Consider the following 20,105-nt stretch of genomic DNA (forward strand, 5'->3'; position numbering starts at 1 on the left):
CTTGACGCTTAAGAATGAGTCAAACAACAAATGGGTAACTGTATACTGTCTGCATGACTAATGCAACTTCATTTAACTGTTATCATTTGAAAACCCCAAGTATACTAATCTTGTTCGTTGTTTTTGTTCGTTGTTTTGTTCTTTTTTGAGACAGAGTCTCGCTCTGTCACCCAGGCTGGAGTTCAGTGGTGAGATCTTGGCTCACTGCAACCTCTGCCTCAGGGTTCAATCAATTTTTGTGTCTCAGCCGCCCGACTAGCTGGGATTACAGGCATGCGCCACAAGGTCTGGCTACTTTTTTTTGTATTTTTAGTATAGATGGGTTTTCGCCATGTTGGTCAGGCTGGTCTCAAACTCCTGGCCTGAAGTGAACCGCCTGCCTTGGCCTCCCAAAGTGCTGGGATTACAGTGAGTCACTGCACCCAGGCAAAATATACCAATCTTAACGGCTGAACTTTCAATTGTTTTTCTGTTTTGAAAACCAAGTGTGGCCTAAAGCATTTCTCAAAACACTGACGAACAGTAAACTAAACTGCGACTTTGCCATTTATATCGTTAGATCCTAATAGATATTGAAACCCTGCAAAATAGGAGACTTTTTTCTTTTTCTTGCTTTTTTTTTTTCTTTTGAGACAAGAGTATTGCTCTGTCACCCAGGCTAGAGTGCAGTGGCGTGATCTTGGCTCACTGCAAGCTCCGCTTCCTGGGTTCACACCATTCTCCTGCCTCAGCCTCCTGAGTAGCTGGGACTACAGGCACCTGCCACCATGCCCGGCTCATTTTTTTGTATTTTTTTAGTGGAGACAGGGTTTCACCATGTTAGCCAGGATGGTCTCGATCTCCTGACCTCGTGATCTGCCCGCCTCGGCCTCCCAAAGTGTTGGGATTACAGGCGTGAGCCACTGCGCCCCAGCCTAGTTGCTTTTTTAAGTTTAGAACTGAAATTACCAAAAGGAGGGGCATATAGGTTGGCAGAAAGCAAATGAGTAGCAACAAAAAATAATTAGGAGCTATACAAAGAGTAAAAGAATGCATGAATAGGAATCTTCCAGTGACAATATACCCCCACCTTCAATAGGGCAAAAGATCCACCATAAAAGAAGCGAATAGTCATCCTGAAACTTAATTACATTTCAAAGTAGTATAGTAACATGAAAGGAACAAAACATTTTTGTTCAACAGTTTGCCTACCAGATGGGATCTCTAAATATAGTAATCTAAAACCTTTGCTTGTCCTATACACAAATAAAGATGAAAGGAATAGCAACAATAGCTAAGCATTTGAATCACTTGAAATAAAATAGCACTTGAGTTAAGTTTGGAAGAATCTGGCTCATTCTAATAATGAATCTGGGAAGGCTGGAGTTCTCAGTGAAATTCAGAATACAGAAGGTTGCTTCTGATATCTACCTGTTTAAACTGGTAGAATAGTTGGAAGAACAAATCAGGAACTAATAGCAGGAGATTTGGGGAAAACTAAAGAAAAACAGGAACACCTAATAGAGATTCTAAAGGCCCACAGTACAAATTCCAGACTTTTGTTTTTGAAATAAGAGTTGGGACATGCCCTTGCTTTATTTCTGTGCACTCCTGTGTAAATGTGGGTAATAGTTAAGAACCTATGCTCTGGAGGCAAGTCCAGCATGTGAATCCAGGTTCTACAATTGACTGGCACTATGACTTTGAGCCAGGTTTCTTACCTCTTTGAGCCTCGTTGACAAAAGCAGATAGTGATAGTACTGAGTTTTATTGGAATTAATTTATGACAGTTTTTGGCACCTACTGAATCCCATGAATATTAGTTGCTTATTATTATTATTATTATTATTAATCATTACTCTTAAATAATTATATTCTGATTTTTTGCTGTCTCAAAAGCATGGGGTGGTGTACAGTAAGATTTTCTGGTAGTAAATGGAGTTCTAAGAGTAGAACTCAAAGCCTTCCCTGGCATATCTCCAAGTGGTCTTTCCTAGTAACACTGCCCTCTTCTCACCTGGCTAGGGAAGGTTATCTAGAACTTACATGGGGAAGGCAGGTCAAAAGACAGAGGCATTTTTTAAGAATTGACTATCAGAGCTCAGCCTACCCTCATTTGTCCTCCTTAGGGATTTCACTTATACAACTCTCAGCTGCAGATCTACAGGCTTTGGAGAAATGACTCAGAATTTCTTTTCGATCTGGTTAACTAATGGCATGTAGGACCATTCTGGTTGATGGCACTGGTATTAATACAACACTATGATAGCTTAGAGCTGATTTTGGCAACTGACGTTTGATAGTAAACAGTTTAGTTACCTGGAAGCAGGGTGATTACATTACCTGGAACAAATAAAAGATAAATCGTAGTTGCTTAAACATGATGCAGACTACAATGAATGGAATGCCAGTGTTTAATGGCACTTAAGCTTCTACTGGATTATTTTGTTGAATTTTACATGAGGAAAGAGCAACCTGCTGGGACCACTGCCTTCAGTATTAAAAGATATCTATGTTTTGGCTTTCATAGAGGAAATAATTCCATTTTTTAGTATTTTTTAAATTGTGGTAAAATACATATAAAATTTACTAAGTGTACAGTTCACTGGCACTTATTAACAATGTTGTACAACCATCATCACTGTCCATTTCTAAAAATGTTTCACTATCTAAGCAGAAACTCTGTACTCATTAAACAACAACCTCCCAACCCCCTTCTTCCCTTAGCCCCTGGTAATTTCTACTCTACTTTCTGTCTCTATGCATTTGCCAATTGTAGATATCTCATGTAAGTGGAATCATACAATTATTTGTCCTTTTGTGTCTGGCTTATTTCACTTGGTATAATCTTTTCAAGGTTCATCCATGTTGTGGCATGTATCCGAATCCCATTCCTTTTACAGGGTGAATAATATTCCATTCCAATATGTACATAGCACATTTTCTTTATCTCTCCATCTGTAGATGAACATTTGAGTTGTTTCCACCTTTTGGTACTTGTGAATAATGCTGCTATAGAACACTGAAGTACAAGTATTTGTTTGAGTTCCTGCTTTCATCTCTTTTGGGCATAAACCTAGGAGTGCAACTGCTGGATCGTATGTTAAGTCAATGTTTAACTTGTTGAGGAACCACCAAATTATTTCTATTGCTGCAACATCATTTTACATTCCCATCAGTTATGCACAAGGTTTCTAATTTCTACACATCTTCACCAATACTTATTTTCTGTTTTTTTAAATCAAAAAAACAGAGCCATTCTAATGGGCATATAAGGTAGAATCTCATCAGATTTGCTTTGTAAACTATTTATTAAAAATAAGACACACGAAGTTATTATTATACGCTTCCCTTACCGTGTGTATCAAAAGCTGCAAACATCCTGTGAGAGTCCCAAAGTGAAAGGTAAAATATCGCTCTATCTATTACATTTTAAACATAATAACACTAATAATTTCTCCAAATAAGGTAATCTTGAGTTTGGGGATTTCATTTAAAAGTCCTAGAGCAAATGCTCAGGGCATAAACATATCCATTAGTCATTACAGAAGTCCATACGAGGCTGACACACGTAGAATACCATTATTAGCAAAACTAAACTTAGTACACTTACAACTGCCTCAAACTTGACCCCAAAGTATCGAAAGCTCCTCGGAGAGCGGGCCAGCCGCAGTGCGCATGCGCACTCTCGGGCGTGCCCCCGCCCGTGCCTGCGTATTTGCGTGCGCGGCCCCGCGCTGCAACGCTGGGGCGGAGCCGCATGACTGGCAGTGGTATCAGCTATGGCGGCTGCGTCGGGGTCAGTTCTGCAGCGCTGTATCGTGTCGCCGACTGGGAGGCATAGCGCCTCTCTGATCTTCCTACATGGCTCAGGTGGATTCAATTTTACGTCCTGGTTTTCTACAGCTCGGGAAACAACTTCCCCTCGGTTACCCCAGTATTGCCCAAGCGGAGGTGTCGCCGGGCCCAAATAGGGCCCAGTGGGTGGCTCCCCCGTCGCCAGCCCCTACTGTGGATGCACGGGCAGCGCCACCTGCCCCCAGCAGCTCTCCTTAATCTTCCTCTTTCTATCGGGCGGTCACTGGCCCACCACCCTCGCTTTGGGGCCTTGTGTCCCGCCGCTCAGCCGGCTCTCCATCCACACAACATTCTCTCCAGTGCAACCTTTACCACCTCCCCATTCCTCGCCCCAGGTTTAAACAGAGCGAGTTAGTAAGGTAAGTCTTCTGCTAGAGGGAAATTATTTAGTGTTTTTCATGATCAGCTACTAGAAATTTTTCAGTCGTAATTGCCCATTGCTTTCTCCAGGCTCCCATACTAATGTAGACAATTGAGATTCACAGTTAATCTTAGATACTGTTTACAGAGTATCTCTTTTCTGTAACCCACTGTGCCATGGTTGGAGTGTTTTCTCTCCCTTTCCTTTTTCCTGCTTCTCTCTCCTTCCTTCCCTTTTCCCGCCTGTGTCATTAAACTTCCAAGATAGACTACAGGGGCAGGAGCCCCAGGGGCAGGTTATCTTCCACTGCTTACCCTTAGTAACGTGTACTTAATGCTGTATCGTTTCTTAACATTCATCTGTAATCACTTTTGTCAGTCTTCACTGGATTGTGAGAGTAAGGGCCCTTGTAAGGGAGTACCCTTGATTGAGAGTAAGGGCCCTCAATCTTTGCACCCCCAGTGCTTGGCCCAGGGTAAGCTCTCAGGAAATGTTTTTTAAAGAAATGAGATGCAGCCGGTGTCCTCAGGGGGCCTACCTAAAGTTAAAAACAAAAACAATCCAATTAGTTTGAGTCAGCAGTGCATGGAAGATCACAAGACGGTGCGTGGTTTCCTGCCAAGTGAATTGTAAGAGAAAAAAATGTGGTTAGGCATTATTAAGGCATTTGGAAGATGAAAAGCTTGTCAGACTTTTCGAAGAAAGTGGTCTTTGAGCCGAGACGGATAGGCTTAAAAGGGACTGTGATTGGAAGGGAATTGGAAAGGTACTGGGCAGAGACCTGGAAAAGGGCAATTGTGGGACGTATTCTCTTTATTTTGAAAATGAGGCCAGACAGGTTCAGCAGCTTGGCCAAGGTCTCTTAGCTGTTACTGTGAGTGGTGGCGGATTTGGGATTAGAACCCAAAGCTCTCCGACCTCAAACTCAGGGCTTTGGTGGGGTAAGGTGAAAAAGCTTGAACTAGGATGTATTGTTTTGGAGATAGGGAAGAAGAGGGCCAATAGTGTTTAAAGGAAAAGACTTGGCATACATTTAGAAGGTGAAGTGTTTAAGGTGACAGCGGTACTTAATAACTAGGAGACTGGTGATACTATTTAGGGCTCCAAGAGTGTTCATTTATAAGTACCCTGAAATTCCCCAACACTGTACCCTTTCTCATAATCAATTCTCATTATATTTAGGAAGAACTCCTAGACTATGTTCTTTTTTCCCCTGGACCTCTTTGCTAAAAGTAACTATCCTTTTTTTAAAATTTCAGATTACATTTTTATAACCTGTAATGATATGTCTCTAAAATTCAGAGTCATGTATGTATGTATTTTTTCCTTTGCACTTTGAACCAAGAATTTATGCAAAGAATTCTGCCAAGTATGCGAGTATAATGTGATTCCTATATGTTTAAATATCCATTGAAGTAAATAAAACCTTATTGGGAGTAGGTCTTTATCATCCAGTAGCTCTTTAGCAGCTAGTGATTTTACATTAAACTTTAATATATGCGGTTATGTTATAGGAGATGTTTGGTTTCTGCTTAATTAGAATATGGGCAAAGCAATTCTAACAGTTTAATCACACTCAGTTTTACCATACTGTTAACCAGTTTTAACAGTTGTACTATGGAATAAGGTACTAGCTTTTTAAAAAGTGGACATTGTGAATGCATAGATGTTGTTTTGCAGCTTCATTCTTACTCTTCAAGGCTGAAAAAATGTTATTAAAGACATATTTTGTTTTTTCAAATAAAAAACCTTAAAAGCTTGAGATTTTCTTCCAGGAGATAGCAGCCATAGAAGAACATATGGGAGTGTAAATTATATATAGCCAACTTAATTTGAGCCTTTTCTATTAATAAAGTACTAAAGACGGACTTCTTTTAAGATGATAAAAATAAATGATAGGTTAATTAGTTTTGTTCAGTCTCTCAGATCAGATTAATTCACTCTTATTTGCTCCCATAGGACACTGGTTCTTCTTTCAGTAGTAGTCATCATACTTGTAATTATGTAACGTAATGTCTGTATTCCACACTAACCTATTAGGTCCACAAAGCCCAAACCATGTGTCTTGTTTATGGCTTTCTTCTTGTGTAGTAAGGCTCAGCAAGTTGACTAAGTAGCTTCTTGGTAAAGTCACCAGTAAGCTCAAGCTCTGTGTCGCTCAATGTAATGGACATTTTCAGTCTTCCTCTTATGTGAACTGTCATCCACATTCAGCTTTCTTCTCAAAAAACTCTCCTGGTTCTTTTTCTATCTTGATTTGCTCCTTCTGGTTTCTTTTGCAGACTCATCCTCCTCTACCTGGCCATTAATAATGGGGTTTCTCTAAATTTGGTTCAAGGTCTTTTCACTCTACATTTTTCTCCCTAGGCTAATCACAGAAGTCTCCTAGAGATACCCATTTGTGTCGCCGGTGTATAGGTAACAACAGAATGTTTGAATTTCTATGGAGATTCATAGATTCTATTTTTGAGCTCTAGACAAGTTTATCTAACTGTCTGATACATTCATTCATGAATCCATTCATTCAAGAAATATATCACAGCCTCCATGAGTAAGGCACTGTTCTGTGCTCTGATCATATAGCAATGAACAAAACAAATCACTGCTCTCATGGAGCTTATGTTCTAATGAAATAAATAAATACTATAGTAGAAGGTAGTCAGTTTTATGGAAGCAAAGAAAGCAGGATAAGGGAATGCTTCCTTAGATAAGGAGTTGGAACAGTGTTACAATGTTAAATAAAGTAGTCAGGAAATGCCTCACTGCAAAGATGACAGAAGATGAAACTTTACAGCTAGACTTAGGTGATGAGAATAATGTAGATATTGGGTTAGACTGTTTAGACAAAGGAAAAGCCAAGTTGGAGGTCCCAGGGTAGGTTCCTTGACATGTTCAAGGAACAGCAGTAAGGCTAGTGTGCCTGGAGTGAGAAGAATAGGAAGGGATATCCAGGAGGGTACTGGCATCCAGGTAGTATAGGGCAGGTAGTATAGTTGGCAAACTTTCAGTAAAAAGTCAGGTAAGCGGCCGGGCGCGGTGGCTCAAGCCTGTAATCCCAGCACTTTGGGAGGCCGAGACGGGCGGATCACGAGGTCAGGAGTTCGAGACCATCCTGGCTAACACGGTGAAACCCCGTCTCTACTAAAAAATACAAAAAACTAGCCGGGCGAGGTGGCGGGCGCCTGTAGTCCCGGCTACTCGGGAGGCTGAGGCAGGAGAATGGCGTAAAAACCCGGGAGGCAGAGCTTGCAGTGAGCTGAGATCCGGCCATTGCACTCCAGCCTGGGCGACAGAGCGAGACTCCGTCTCAAAAAAAAGTCAGGTAAGCATTTTAGCTTTTGTGGGCCATGTAAGGTCTCTTCCCCATATTTTTCCCTTCTCTTTAAGAAAGGACTTTTTAATAATGTGAAACTCATTGTTAGCTTATCCTCCTTAAGGACCCTAGGTTGGATTTTGTCCTCCCCTCTACCTGTCCATAGTTGCTCAATCAACCCATGGTATTAGACCTTGTATGCATTACAAAGAGGCACCTCACACTCAACCTGTGTATGCCTGTTGCTTATGTTTCCTGCCTAGGCAGGTGTCTAGTATTATTGTTCACCCAGTTACTCTGGTCAAAAGCCTGTTAGTCATCCATGAAATCTTTCACTATTGACCCTTCATAACAAATCCATTGCCAATCTCTATTAATTTTACCACCTAAATTTCTTTAATATCTGTTTCTATCTATATCATCACCCTAGTCTAAGCATGAACAATAGTTTCCTAACTGATCTCTGTACATCTACTTTTGCTCTCTTTCAATTCTGTCTTGACACATTTTCAGATTGATCCTTTAGAATCATGCCAACCTTTCTGTCAGAAATATTCATGGCTTCTCCATGAACAGATTTGTCAGGTTCCTACAGTTTCTCTGGTCTCATTTTATAGACACTGCTCTTCTTTTCATTCTCTGCTTTTCAGTTCTTACGTGTCTTACTGCTCCCTCTTGTCCAGAATATTGGCACCTGCCCTTTCCTTGGCCTGGGATACTTTTTGCTTCTGCCCTGCACTTCTCACCGTCCTGTAGACTTTAGTTCAAATCATTCAGCAACTATCTTTGGATACCCAATTTTTGTCAGTCCTGTTCTAGGCACTATGTGAACAAATAACTCAGATAAAATACGTAATAAACTTCGTCTTGCATAGTTTATAGGCTAGTGCATTTATCCTTGAACTCAATAAGCCAGTCAATTCTGAATATAATAAATCCTTGCAGCAGCAAGTGTCTCATCTTTGAAGCAATTACATTTGCCTTTCACATTTATTTGTGTGATTTTTTGACTAATTTCTGTTTTTCGCAATATGCTACAGACTCCATAAGAATATGGACTCTATTACTCCGTTACCCCGCCATCATTGCCTCTCTAGCGGTGAACACAGTGTTTGACACATTAATAGGGATTCAATAGACAGTTTTTGAACTGACACCTTAATGAGTTAATTGATGAAAAAATTAAAGTTGTGACCTCTTAATTTCCTCCTCAGGACTCCATAAGATGGACTTCTATTTCCTTCCATTTTTTGTGTAAATATATATATATTAATATTTGTATGATTTTTTATTGCTTATCAGCTTTGGAGTAGATAATCATTCTTTTGGATCATGCAAACATGTTGTCAAAATTAAATTATGATTTCTTCAAGTTAAAATTACATTGAGTATACCTTTTGGACTTTTTTTAAACCAAGAAAATTATATTAGGTTCTTCTAACTACAGAAGCTTAACAATCACTTTAGGAATTTATTACTATTAAGAATAAGATAAATGACTTAAAAATCACATATAAATACAGAAATAATTCTTTTTTTAGAAAAATCAATTTATTTATTCCTGTAGTACCCACTAAACAATTAGGAAACTTAAAACTTAAGCTTAAACAAGATCTTCAGAGTAATCAATGGTGAAGCCAGGAGTAAAATAATCAAAATTAATGCTAGTTACTGAGACCTGGTTAGTTAATTCATAGTAATAAGTCAGTTTCTATTCAGTTATTATTATGTATGTAGGTTTTTTAAATCCCTTATTCCATCCTCTGTGTGACATAAAAGTTTTAGACTTCTTTGAAATGCATTGTATTACTAAAATATTTATTTTAATCTTGATTTTGTGATTCATCAGGTGATTCTGGACAAAGATTAAGAATGTGGATCAAGCAGGTTTTAAATCAAGATTTAACATTCCAACACATAAAAATTATTTATCCAACAGCTCCTCCCAGGTATGTAGTAATTTATCTCACTTGTCAATATAACTCTGTGGCATAAAATATATGTAAAGAGATGTGCCAGCTAGGAGTTCTTTAAGCTTGATTTTGTATTTAAGATACTTTAAATTAGAGTACTTTGTCCCCAGAATGTATCCTTTATTGCAGTGACACTGTTGGACCAAGTTTTGTCAGGTGAGTAATTTATTCCCTCTCTGTAAAGCATTCCCTAAAGCTCTGAATTTAAACTGTGTCCCAAGCATGGCTTATGTAACTCTGCTTCCTCTTGCCCTGCAGATTTCTCAACTTTAATACTTTCTTCTTCCCTACATTCACCCCAAAAGGAAACTTAATAACTCCAACAAGTATAATCTTTCTAATAATTTAGTTAAGCCAGAGTTCATAATCTCTGGAAAAGGGTTTTATGGCATTCTTTCCACATTTAAAAGGATTATTAAGAAACAATGTTATGCTTTTTTAATCAGTAAACCAGAATAGGAAGATGGAATTGACTACTTAATAAATATTTAGGTTATGTAACCTGTAGGTGTGTGCAACAAAATTCACAGTAATAAAACTGCTATAGTTTTGAGGTCAAACCGCTCTTTGTAAACATTAAATTAACATCTGCATAGTCTTTTATTCGGAACACATGCTGTAAATCAAGTATTGGGATTTTTTTTGGTTAAGTGAAATGATGTGTGGAGCTACACCCCAATCTGATTTCTCATAATCTGTTCTTGATTTTTTTTTTCTTTTTTTTTTTCTGAGACAGAGTCTCGCTCTGTTGCCCAGGCTGGAGTGCAGTGGTACAGTCTTGGCCCACTGCAGCCTTTGCCTCCCGAATTCAAAGGTTTCTCCTGCCTCAGCCTCCTGAGTAGCTGAGAATACAGGCGTGTGACACCACGCCCAGCTAATTTTAAAGACAAGGTTTTGCCACGTTGGCTAGGCTGGTCTGGAACTCTTGACCTGAGGTGATCCACTCACCTCGGCCTCCCAAAAAGTGCTGGTATAACAGGCATGAGCCACTGCGCCCAGCCTGTTCTTGATTTTTTCTTATCAGGCATACTATGCAAATGCCTTGCTTTATATTTCCGTTAACTTAGCATTAAAGAGAAATAAAACCAGAACTTCAAGGACATTTTTATATGTACTAATAAGAATTTACTTACTTTAATTGATAGAATTGAAAAAGGTAGAACAAAATGATAAGGTAAGACTGAAGACTCAAAGGAGTTATTATTTAAATGTAATTTTAGTAGAATTCAAAAGTTTGGTAGTGTAGTTGAAAGACCCAATCACCAGTGGTTATTTCTGTGCTCTAAATCGCATGTCTTTGAAAATGTCAAAAGAGCTTGTTGTTACTGATTTTTAGGGTAGTTGAGTTGGAAGGAAGAAACATAGTGGTATTTCTGCAGGGAGGAAAGAAGTTCATTTCTGCCTAAATATAAATACAATTGTCTGATTAATCATAAGACCATTGAAAACCTTATTCTAGGAATTAATGTTTTTTATCTTAAGAATTTCATGTCATTACCAATTGTGATAGGAATTCTAGACAGTATTTCTCAAACTTTAGGCCAGAGATATTTCAGAAAATCCAGAAATCTCCGTGTGCACTAAGCATTATTTGTGGTTGCTGTTGTGATTTAGTAAAATATGAAATCACTGGACTAGCCAGCTTCATAGTAACTTTGTGATACAGTTTTATAATCAATAGCTATTTGGACAGATCATCAAACATTGTAGACCGTATTCACCAACAGAAGTGTAATATGAGCTACAAATAAATTAAAATTTTCTTGATACCACATTATAAAAAGGAAGAAATATGTAAAATTTTAATAATATATTTTATTTAACCCAGTATATTCAAAATATTCAACATGTAATTGGTATAAAATTGTTAAAGTGATATTTTATATTTTCACACTAAATTTTCAAATTTTGGCATGTGTTTTACATGTACTACATATCTTACTTCTGATGCTGGCTAATTACACTTAAGTTAAATAATAGTAAAAATTAAGTTCCTCAAGTTGCATTGGCTACATTTACGTGCTTCATAACCTTATGTGGTTGGGGCTTCCGTTTTCTACAGCTTAATTTTAGACCTTAAAGAGGAGTTCCTGTATACAATATATTTGGAGCCACTGTTCTAGATTAAGTCATCATTTTTACTTATGCATACAATACTTATTGGTTTGCTCAAGTTTTCAGTTATTAGTAGCGAAACATAGAAGATTTCCAACACATTACTTTAAATATTAAATTATTTAATTGCAATAGAAAATGAAGCTGGCATAAACAAATTTGAGAACAAACATAGTTGACTCTTGGTAAGCATAAAAAGCATAAGGCTCAATTTGTGGGAGTGAAAGTGTGAGGGTATACAAGAATGAAGCCTCTTGATCTGGACCATTTGGTCTTCCATGAGCATTAGCTATAGGAACACATGGGTTTGGTTAATACTGTAAGGCAGTTCAGTGGAGGTCAGTTAAGAGAGAGAATATCATACTTAGTATATTACAATTGGCTGATTTTTTCCTACCTTGTGCTAGACTAATTTTCTAGAGCAGTTTATATGATACTTCTGTATTCCTACAGACACTAAAGGATACAGTATCTCTAAGCACTTAGCATAGAACCTGACAAATAGATGTTTAGTGAATATCAAATAAATGTCTTATAATATTTGCTTGTTATAATTTAAAATAGTGTAATAAGAATGAGTAATTGCAGGTATTTATATATAATACTAATATTTTAATTGTATAATAGTTTATGCCTATGTGAGGTTTTAAAAAGCATATTTTGTTGTGGTAAATAATCCAAGAATTGTTGTTCATAAGGGGTTGCAGTTACTTGTCCTAGGGCATGACCCAGTAATAGATTAATTGAGTGAGCACAAGATTGTGGGCCACTTTTAACTAATGAGTCTCAAATTGAGGAGCGCTGTGTTGTCACTAAGTCTACAGCTTTTAATTGGTTTCCACACTTCAGAATGCTGTTTGATAGTATTTTATTAGAATGCTCTGGCATTCATGGTGTACTTTGCTGTTTTAAGACTTCTGATTGATGTTCCTAACACATGACCCTGTTTAGGCAAGCAGTTTGGGCATAGATTTATTGTCCTTGCTTTTGTAGCATAATATGGCTTCATTTGGGGTTGTAAGGATAGTTGCTACCTTCCATCTATTATGGCAGTGTTTCTTGTGCTGCTAATAAGAGAGACTCTGGTGTCATCTACCTTGCTTGCTACCTTTCCGGTGACATCTAAAGGAGGCATGTGATAGATACGTGCCTTCCTTAACTCTCACTCTTTTTAATGTGATTGGTTCAGGATAAAAATGAATTTTAACAACCTTCTCAAAAATTTATCAAGATTTCATGCTTTAATATTTTGCTACATCTTTCCAATATTGTCCACATTTCTGGTATTTATTCTCTCTCCTGTTTTTTTTCTTTTACCACTTGTAAACCCATAAGTTTTTCTCTACTACAGATATTTCATGGATTATGTTATTCCTATAGGGTATACTAAAGATATTACTTGGCTTGTAAAATCATTCAATTGATGGCATGTAAATGATATTCAGGGTTTACCTGCCTGTTAGTTGGCCAGTTTTGTCCTAGAATGTATCTAGTCTCCCGTTACATGGAAATGATGCTTACTATTATGTGGCTTTACCCAAGCCAGTATTTATAGAAATGAGTGAAAATGAAACGTATAAAAGCAGGTTAAGCTTTATTAACTTTGGTACACAATGCCAAACCTATTTCCAGAGAGGCTGTAACAGTTGACAGCCTCGCCAGCAGTATTCAATATTCCCATTTATCTCACATCCTCCTGAACACTTTCCATTGTCTTTTTAATTTTAGCCAAACCAGTAGATGTGTAATGGTATCTTATTGTGCTTTTAATTAATATTTCTTTAATGCTAATGATGTTCCACACTGTTTCATATGCTTATTGAGCATTTAAATATCCTCAAAAGAAATACCCACTCAGATTATTTGCCCATTCTTTTTATTTGGTCATCTTTTTCTATTGATTTGTTGGAGCTCTATAGTTTTTTGGCTACAGTTTATTATTCTTGTTGGATATATGAATACAAATACCTTCTCTTTGTGGTTTGCATTTTCACATTCTTAATGACATCTTGTGGACATAAGTTCTAACATGTTTCTTTAAAATTACAGTAAAATACAAAAATTGTATGTGCATAGTTAATTTTGATAAATTATAGTACAGAGAATTTTGGTAACTTTATGCACCTGTTTACCTCAATTAAGTTGGAGAAGATTCTCATCACTGCAGAAAGTTTCCTCGTGCTTCTTTCAAGTCAATTCCCGTCTCATGTATTATTGTTTGGATATCTATTATAATATAGTTTGGCTTGTTCTTGAATTTCAGTTAAATTGAGTCATTTAGTGAAATGATTTAATGTAATCTTGTGTCTGGCTTCTTTTATTCAACTTGGTATTTTTGGGGTTCATCTATATGTGTGATGTGTGTATCAATAGTTCAATTTTAAAACTTCTAAGTAGGTATTGTATAAATATACCACAATTTGTTTATTTATTTTACTGTTGTTGCACGTTTGGAGAGCTAATGAATAATGCTACCATAAATATTCTTGTTACAAGTCTTTTTGTGAGCATAATTTGAATTCTTATCTAGACTCTATTCCATTGGTCTGTTGGTCTAATCTTATAGTAGTATAAAATTGTTTTAATTATCACAGCTGTATAGAAAATTTTGAAACCAAGTGGTGTAACTTTTGCCCATTCTATGTTACTTGCATTTACGTGTAAATTTTAGAACCTGCTCTTCAGTTTTACAAAACACCTGTTTGGATTTTGATTGAAATTGCATGGAACCTAGTTTGATTTAGAGAAAATAGATGCCTTCTAATACATACACATGGTATGTCTCACCATTTATTTAGGTCTTTATTAATTTCTCTCAGAAGTGATTTGGAGTTTTTAGTGTAGCAGTCTTTTGCTAAATTTGTTTACAAGTATTTTGTTTCCTCATGTTATTGTAAATGGAATTTTAAAAAATTTAATTTTTAAATTGTTGCTAGTACAGAGAAATAAATTTATTTTTATTTTGTCCTGTGTCCTGCTATCTTTCTAAATTCACTTATTTCTAGTACTTATTTAGTATATTCCTTATGAATTTTGTATATGCATTTTATTTCATTGTCTTGCTTTTTTGAACTTGTTTGAACTTCCAGTACCATGTTAAATAGAAATGAGTACTTCCTTCCTGTGTAATCTTAGAGGGGAAGTGTTCAGTATTTCACCGTTAAGTATGATGTTAGTCCTAGGGTTTTTTTTGTATATATGCCTTTTTTTTTAATATCAAGGACATTTCTTTGCCTAATTAGCTGAGAGGTTTCTTTGTGAATTTATCAAATGCTTTTCTGTGTCCTTTGAAGTAGTCATGGTTTTTATCTTTCATTTTGTTAACACAATGAATTACATTAATGGATTTCCAAGTCTTAAACCAACCTTACATTCCTGAGATAAACCCTTTTGTAATGTATTATCCTTTTTATATGTATCTAAATTCGTTTTGCTAATACTTTGGTAAAGAATTTTATGTCTGTGTTCTTGAGGAATATTGTTCTGTGGTTTTCTTTAATGCCTTTGAAAAACTTTATCATCAGGGTTATGCTAGTCTCTTAAAAGCATTGGGAAGGATTCCCTTCTCTGTGTCTGAGTTTATGTTATTTCTTCCTTAAATATTTGATAAAATTCACTAGTGAAATTACCTGAACCTGAGATTTCCTTGTATGAAGGTTTGGGTAATGAATTCAATTTCTTTCATGAAACCAAGATATTCAGATTTTATATTTATTTTTATGCCAGTTTTGATAATTTGTGTTTCTTATGAAGTTTGTATCTTTTTTCTGATTTGTCAAATTTATTGACACAAAGATGTTCATGATATTTCCTTTTAATGCTTTTATGATTTGTTGTTGATACCTTTTATTTCATTACTGGTAATAATTTGTATATTTTCTCTTTTTTTTCATGGTTCATCTTACCAAGAGGTTACCAATTTTATTAAGCTTTTATAGAACCAACTTTGGCTTTCTTATTTTCTCTCTTAATTGCTTTCTATTTCATTTATAACTATTCTTATATTTCTTATTTTCTTCTATTTACATTAAATCTATACATTTCTCACTAATATTACTTTAGCTAAGTTCCACTAATTTTTTCTCTCTCTTTTTATTTGTATTGAAATGTTTTCAAATCTTCATGGTCCCATTGCTGTACTTGTATAACAGACCACCCCAAATAATAATAGTTTTGTTACGTTCACAAATTTTGTGGGCTAAGAATTCAGAAGGGGGGCAGTGGTTATGACTTGATCTGGGGCCTCTCCTATGGCGAAACTTGAAGACTGGTGATGACTCGTCATGTGATTGCTAGGAACTGGAATCATCTGAAGGCTCACTCACATATATGGCATAATGCTGGATATTAACTGGGACCTTCCTTTGGTCTTATTACTGTAACACTTTTGTGAGACCTCACCATGTAGTATCTTGGGCTTCCTGGCAGCATGGAGGCTGGATTCCAAGAGCAAGTGTCTAAAGAGAACCAGACCTATAGACCTAGTGTTAGCAGTAACATAGTTCTCTTCCTTCATTAGTTAAAAGACTCCGTAGAATCAAGCGGAGAAAACATAGACTTCTGTTTCTTGATGAAGTGTCAGACAGAGTTACACTGTAAGAAGGGTATGTGGGATGGAAGGTATTACTCTGGCCAGTTACGGAAAATATAGTTCTGGGACCTATATAACCCATGGGACCCAAATAACTCTTAAGCTCTGGGTCCTCATTAACCCAGGAGTTATTTAGAAATATGTTCCTTCCAGATATTTGGAGCTCTTCCAGATATTCTTATTACTGCTGATATCTAGTTTCATTTCATTATTGTTAGAGAAAATAGCCTGTATGATTTTCTTCTTTTTGATACTCATTGGGACCTTTTTATGGCTTTGCATATGGTCTATCTTGGTGACTGTTACTGTACATTTCTGTGTGTCGTGTTCTATAAATGTTAATGGTTCACGGTGTTTGAAAGCATCACGCTAATTCTGTATGTGCTTAGTGATTACTTTTCTAAGTTGTTCTGTTAGTTACCAAGGGATGGGTATTAAAATCTCTATGATTGTAGATTGGTCTGTTTCTCCCTTTAGTTCTGTCAGTTTTCTCTTTATGTATTTTTGGGCTATATTATTAGGTGCATATTCATGTAGTAGTATTGTCTTTTTATGGCTACTTTTATCTATAAAATGTTCCTTTTTAATTTGTGGTAATACTCTGTTGTGCTGTGTTTAATAAAAATATAATATATCTCAACTTCCCTATGCTTACTGTTTACATGACACTTCATCCTTTTACCTTTTGATTAGAGCTGTACAGTATGTCTTTTTCCATTCTTTTGCTTTTAACCTACCTATATCATTATATTTAAAGTGGATTTCTTATAGACAACACGTAGTTGGGCTTTGTTTTCATTTGTAACCAAGCTGATAATTTGTCTTCCAAGTGATTTGTTTAAGCAATTTACATCTTGAATTTAGGTCTACTGCTTTTCATTCCTCTGTTTCCTTTTTATACTTTCTACTGAATTATTCATTTTTTAATACACCATTTCGCTTTATTTTTTTCTGATTGCCATAGGGATTATGATGTACATAGCACAGATTTTTTACCTACTTAGAGTTCTTTGTTGGTTTTTTTTTTTTTCCTTGTAACTATATAGGTCCCTTTATCCTCATCTTGTGTATGTTATAGTTTTCATATGTATTTTGTCTGCATACATTGAAAACTGTACCAAACAAGGTTATAATTTTTGTTTTCAACAGTCAACCATATTGTAAAGAGCTTAAGAGGAGAACAATAGTTTATTGTATTTACTCACTTATGGTCTATTACAGCATATAAGCATGTTTTGATCAAATTGTGAATTACCATTTTGATTATAAGGTATCCATTTTCCTCAACTATATTTAATAGATGTTTTAAATCAGCTAAGGTAGGGGCATATTCAGTAAAACTCAGCAATTAGTTTGCTGTGTTGATTTAGATGGAAAATACTGCTTTTTTTTTTTTTTTTTTTTTTCCCACTGTGGTAATTTGGACTCTTTAATTCAAGTGCCCAATAAAGATTTTTATTTCTGTGACATGCTTTAGCTATATTTACAATTAGAGATTTTCTTAGTTTGTGTTTATTATCAGAATTTCCATTTAAAAATACTTTTTAACAAGCCACTTATGATTTATATGATAATATAGTTTCTTTTGGTGTTTTAAAAAATTATAAAAGTAATAAGATTTGCATAGTGCCTATACTTTTGGATTCACTGTTTTTCCACATAAAGGCCATGTTTGTATTTTTCAGTAAATATCTATTCTAAAATAAACTAGGCACTTTTTATTTAGGCATCGTAAACAATTGAATTCCTCTTTACTCCATCACTTAGGATTCCTATCTGAAGCATGATAGTAGGAGAGCCCTCTCCTGATAACGGTAAATCTGTACTACAAGTATGCTAGTAAGGAACCCTACTAAAAACAGCTACTTTGAAGAAATAATGTACTTCTTTGGTAAGTATTAGGTATGTTTAAATATGCACTAGTATGAAAAAGTTTTCCTAGATATGGTTTTTTAAAAAAGGAACAAAAATGGACTGTTTTCTACAAATCACAGTGTAGATTTTACAAGAGTTAAAGTCAAAATATGTTTGAAGCAAAAATAAAATAATTTTAGACATGGTTATTTCTAGCTGACACAAATTATTCCCAAGTGACACAAACGATTACTGAAATTTGTTCAGCAGATATTTAGCATCTCTTCTATGTCAGGCTTTGTTCTTAGCACCTGGGCTATGTCTGTGGAAAGGATAAAGTCCCTGCTCTCAGTGAGCTTATGTAGAGACAGAAAATAAAGGGAAATTAAATGTAATAATTTCAAATAGTGATAAATGGTATTAAGACTGTTAAATAGAATAATGGGATAGCGAGTATATGTGTGTGTTGTGGGGTAAAAGGGAGGTATATTTTCAGTTGGAGAGTCAAAGAAGCTCCCCTGAGAAGGTGACACTTGAGCTGAGACCTAAATGAACAGTCGGAGCCCACCATGCAGAAATGTTGCAAAGAGCCCTCTAAGTAGTGGGGATATCAGATGCAAAGTCACTCAACTAATAATGAGCTTGTCCTATGTGAAGAAAAGGAAGTGACAGATGTGACTGGAACCTAGTGAATGGTGGGAGAAGTGGTATGAAATGAGGATAAAGAAGAAGACTGGTGCCAGTTTGTTAATTTAAAGGTTATAAATGACCTTTGGATTTTATGACTTTAAGGCAATACAGATCAAAAACAACTTGGTATGAAGCTGAATGTCAACTCTTTTTTTTAAACCTTGGACATTTTATTCTAGCTTAGTATTTTACCAATGTGTAATGGGTTGATTGATTGATTAACTTAGGAACCACACAGATGTTCTTTGCCAAACATATTTATTTATTGTGGTAATGTCTGAGGAGTTTTATACCAGCTAATAAAGTGATTTATTTGAGGAAGAAGGTGAATGAGTATAACATATGTGACAGTTTTTAGCTGTTTAAAAAACAAACTTTTATATTTTATTTAAATGTTATTCTAACATTTTAGGAGATTTATACATTCTTGGTTATGCTTTCTTAGCAAGAAAGTTCTAAATTATTTTTGTCTGTTAACTTTTCTCAATTACTCCGTTTGAAGAGAATTTTAATTTTCTTAGCTACCACATTAGTAAAATACTTACATTGGGATTCTACCTCTACTGAGCATCTATCTGTAATTAAGGTATTGTCAAAAAAAGAAAAGTTAAGTGAATGTCACTTTTTTCCATTAATGGCTGAGTTCCCAGAATGATTCACATTTTAGCCTATGATATCATCCTTATTTAAGTATTTAGACAGACAAATAAGCACAGAAATAGCAGCGTCAAATGAAAAGGGAAGTAGAAACAATCCAAAAGGGTAACAGGCTCATTTGAATTTTAAAGTGAGTGTTGTATTTTTGATATTTTGATTTAGAACTTCACCGTGATTTTAGTGACAGTTTGACTACAATTTGGGGTTTCATTTTGTCTGACAATGACTATTTGGAAAACATCTACTCTCATTTTCAGGGATTCTGGGATGAGGAAGGTTTGAATGCTTTCTGCCTTCTCTCCCCTTCTAATTCCAATTTATCTACCTTTCTAGAGCCACACAGCTTCTGAGGTCAGACGGCATATGGGGTTGTGGGATAATTTGTGCTCTGTAGGAGTCCTACTATAGAGTTGATGCAAGATTTTATAGTAGGAGAGCCTGGATAAAGAGCAATGAAGGAAAAGCTCAGTCTGCAAAAATCTGCCCTCCTCACAGGTTTATGTCATAAAATGTAATTCTCAGACAATAATGCAATATTAATTAGAATTCCAAAAATATTTTTTAAGGATAATTATTTGAAAGTAGTTTAAAGTTTACTAAATTTTTTGATAAATTTATTGGATAATCAAGAACAATAGATGCCTGAGAATAGCTAGGACAAGTATGAAAACACAGACTAGTAGTAATGATGGTAAGGAGAGGGGAACTTACCTT

The 20,105-nt window shown here is 35.8% G+C and overlaps 1 protein-coding gene across 3 annotated transcripts in view; it reads left to right on the forward strand.

Moving 5' to 3' along the window:
* Positions 1-3,698: 3,698 nt before the first annotated feature.
* Positions 3,699-20,105, forward strand: part of LOC105493505 (lysophospholipase like 1) — a 43,448-nt gene continuing 27,041 nt past the window's right edge. The window contains exons 1-2 of one of the 3 annotated variants that reach the window (XM_011761174.2): positions 3,699-3,852; positions 9,361-9,460. In XM_011761174.2, coding sequence (XP_011759476.1) covers positions 3,762-3,852; positions 9,361-9,460 — 191 coding nt within the window. In that variant the 5' untranslated portion in view covers positions 3,699-3,761. Of the gene's footprint in view, positions 4,197-4,732; positions 4,965-9,360; positions 9,461-20,105 lie in introns of those variants that run through there. The other 2 variants (XM_011761175.3, XM_011761176.3) reach the window with 2 other exon arrangements.

Source organism: Macaca nemestrina, chromosome 1, assembly GCF_043159975.1.
Source record: "Macaca nemestrina isolate mMacNem1 chromosome 1, mMacNem.hap1, whole genome shotgun sequence".
NCBI classification, from domain to species: Eukaryota; Metazoa; Chordata; class Mammalia; order Primates; family Cercopithecidae; genus Macaca; species Macaca nemestrina.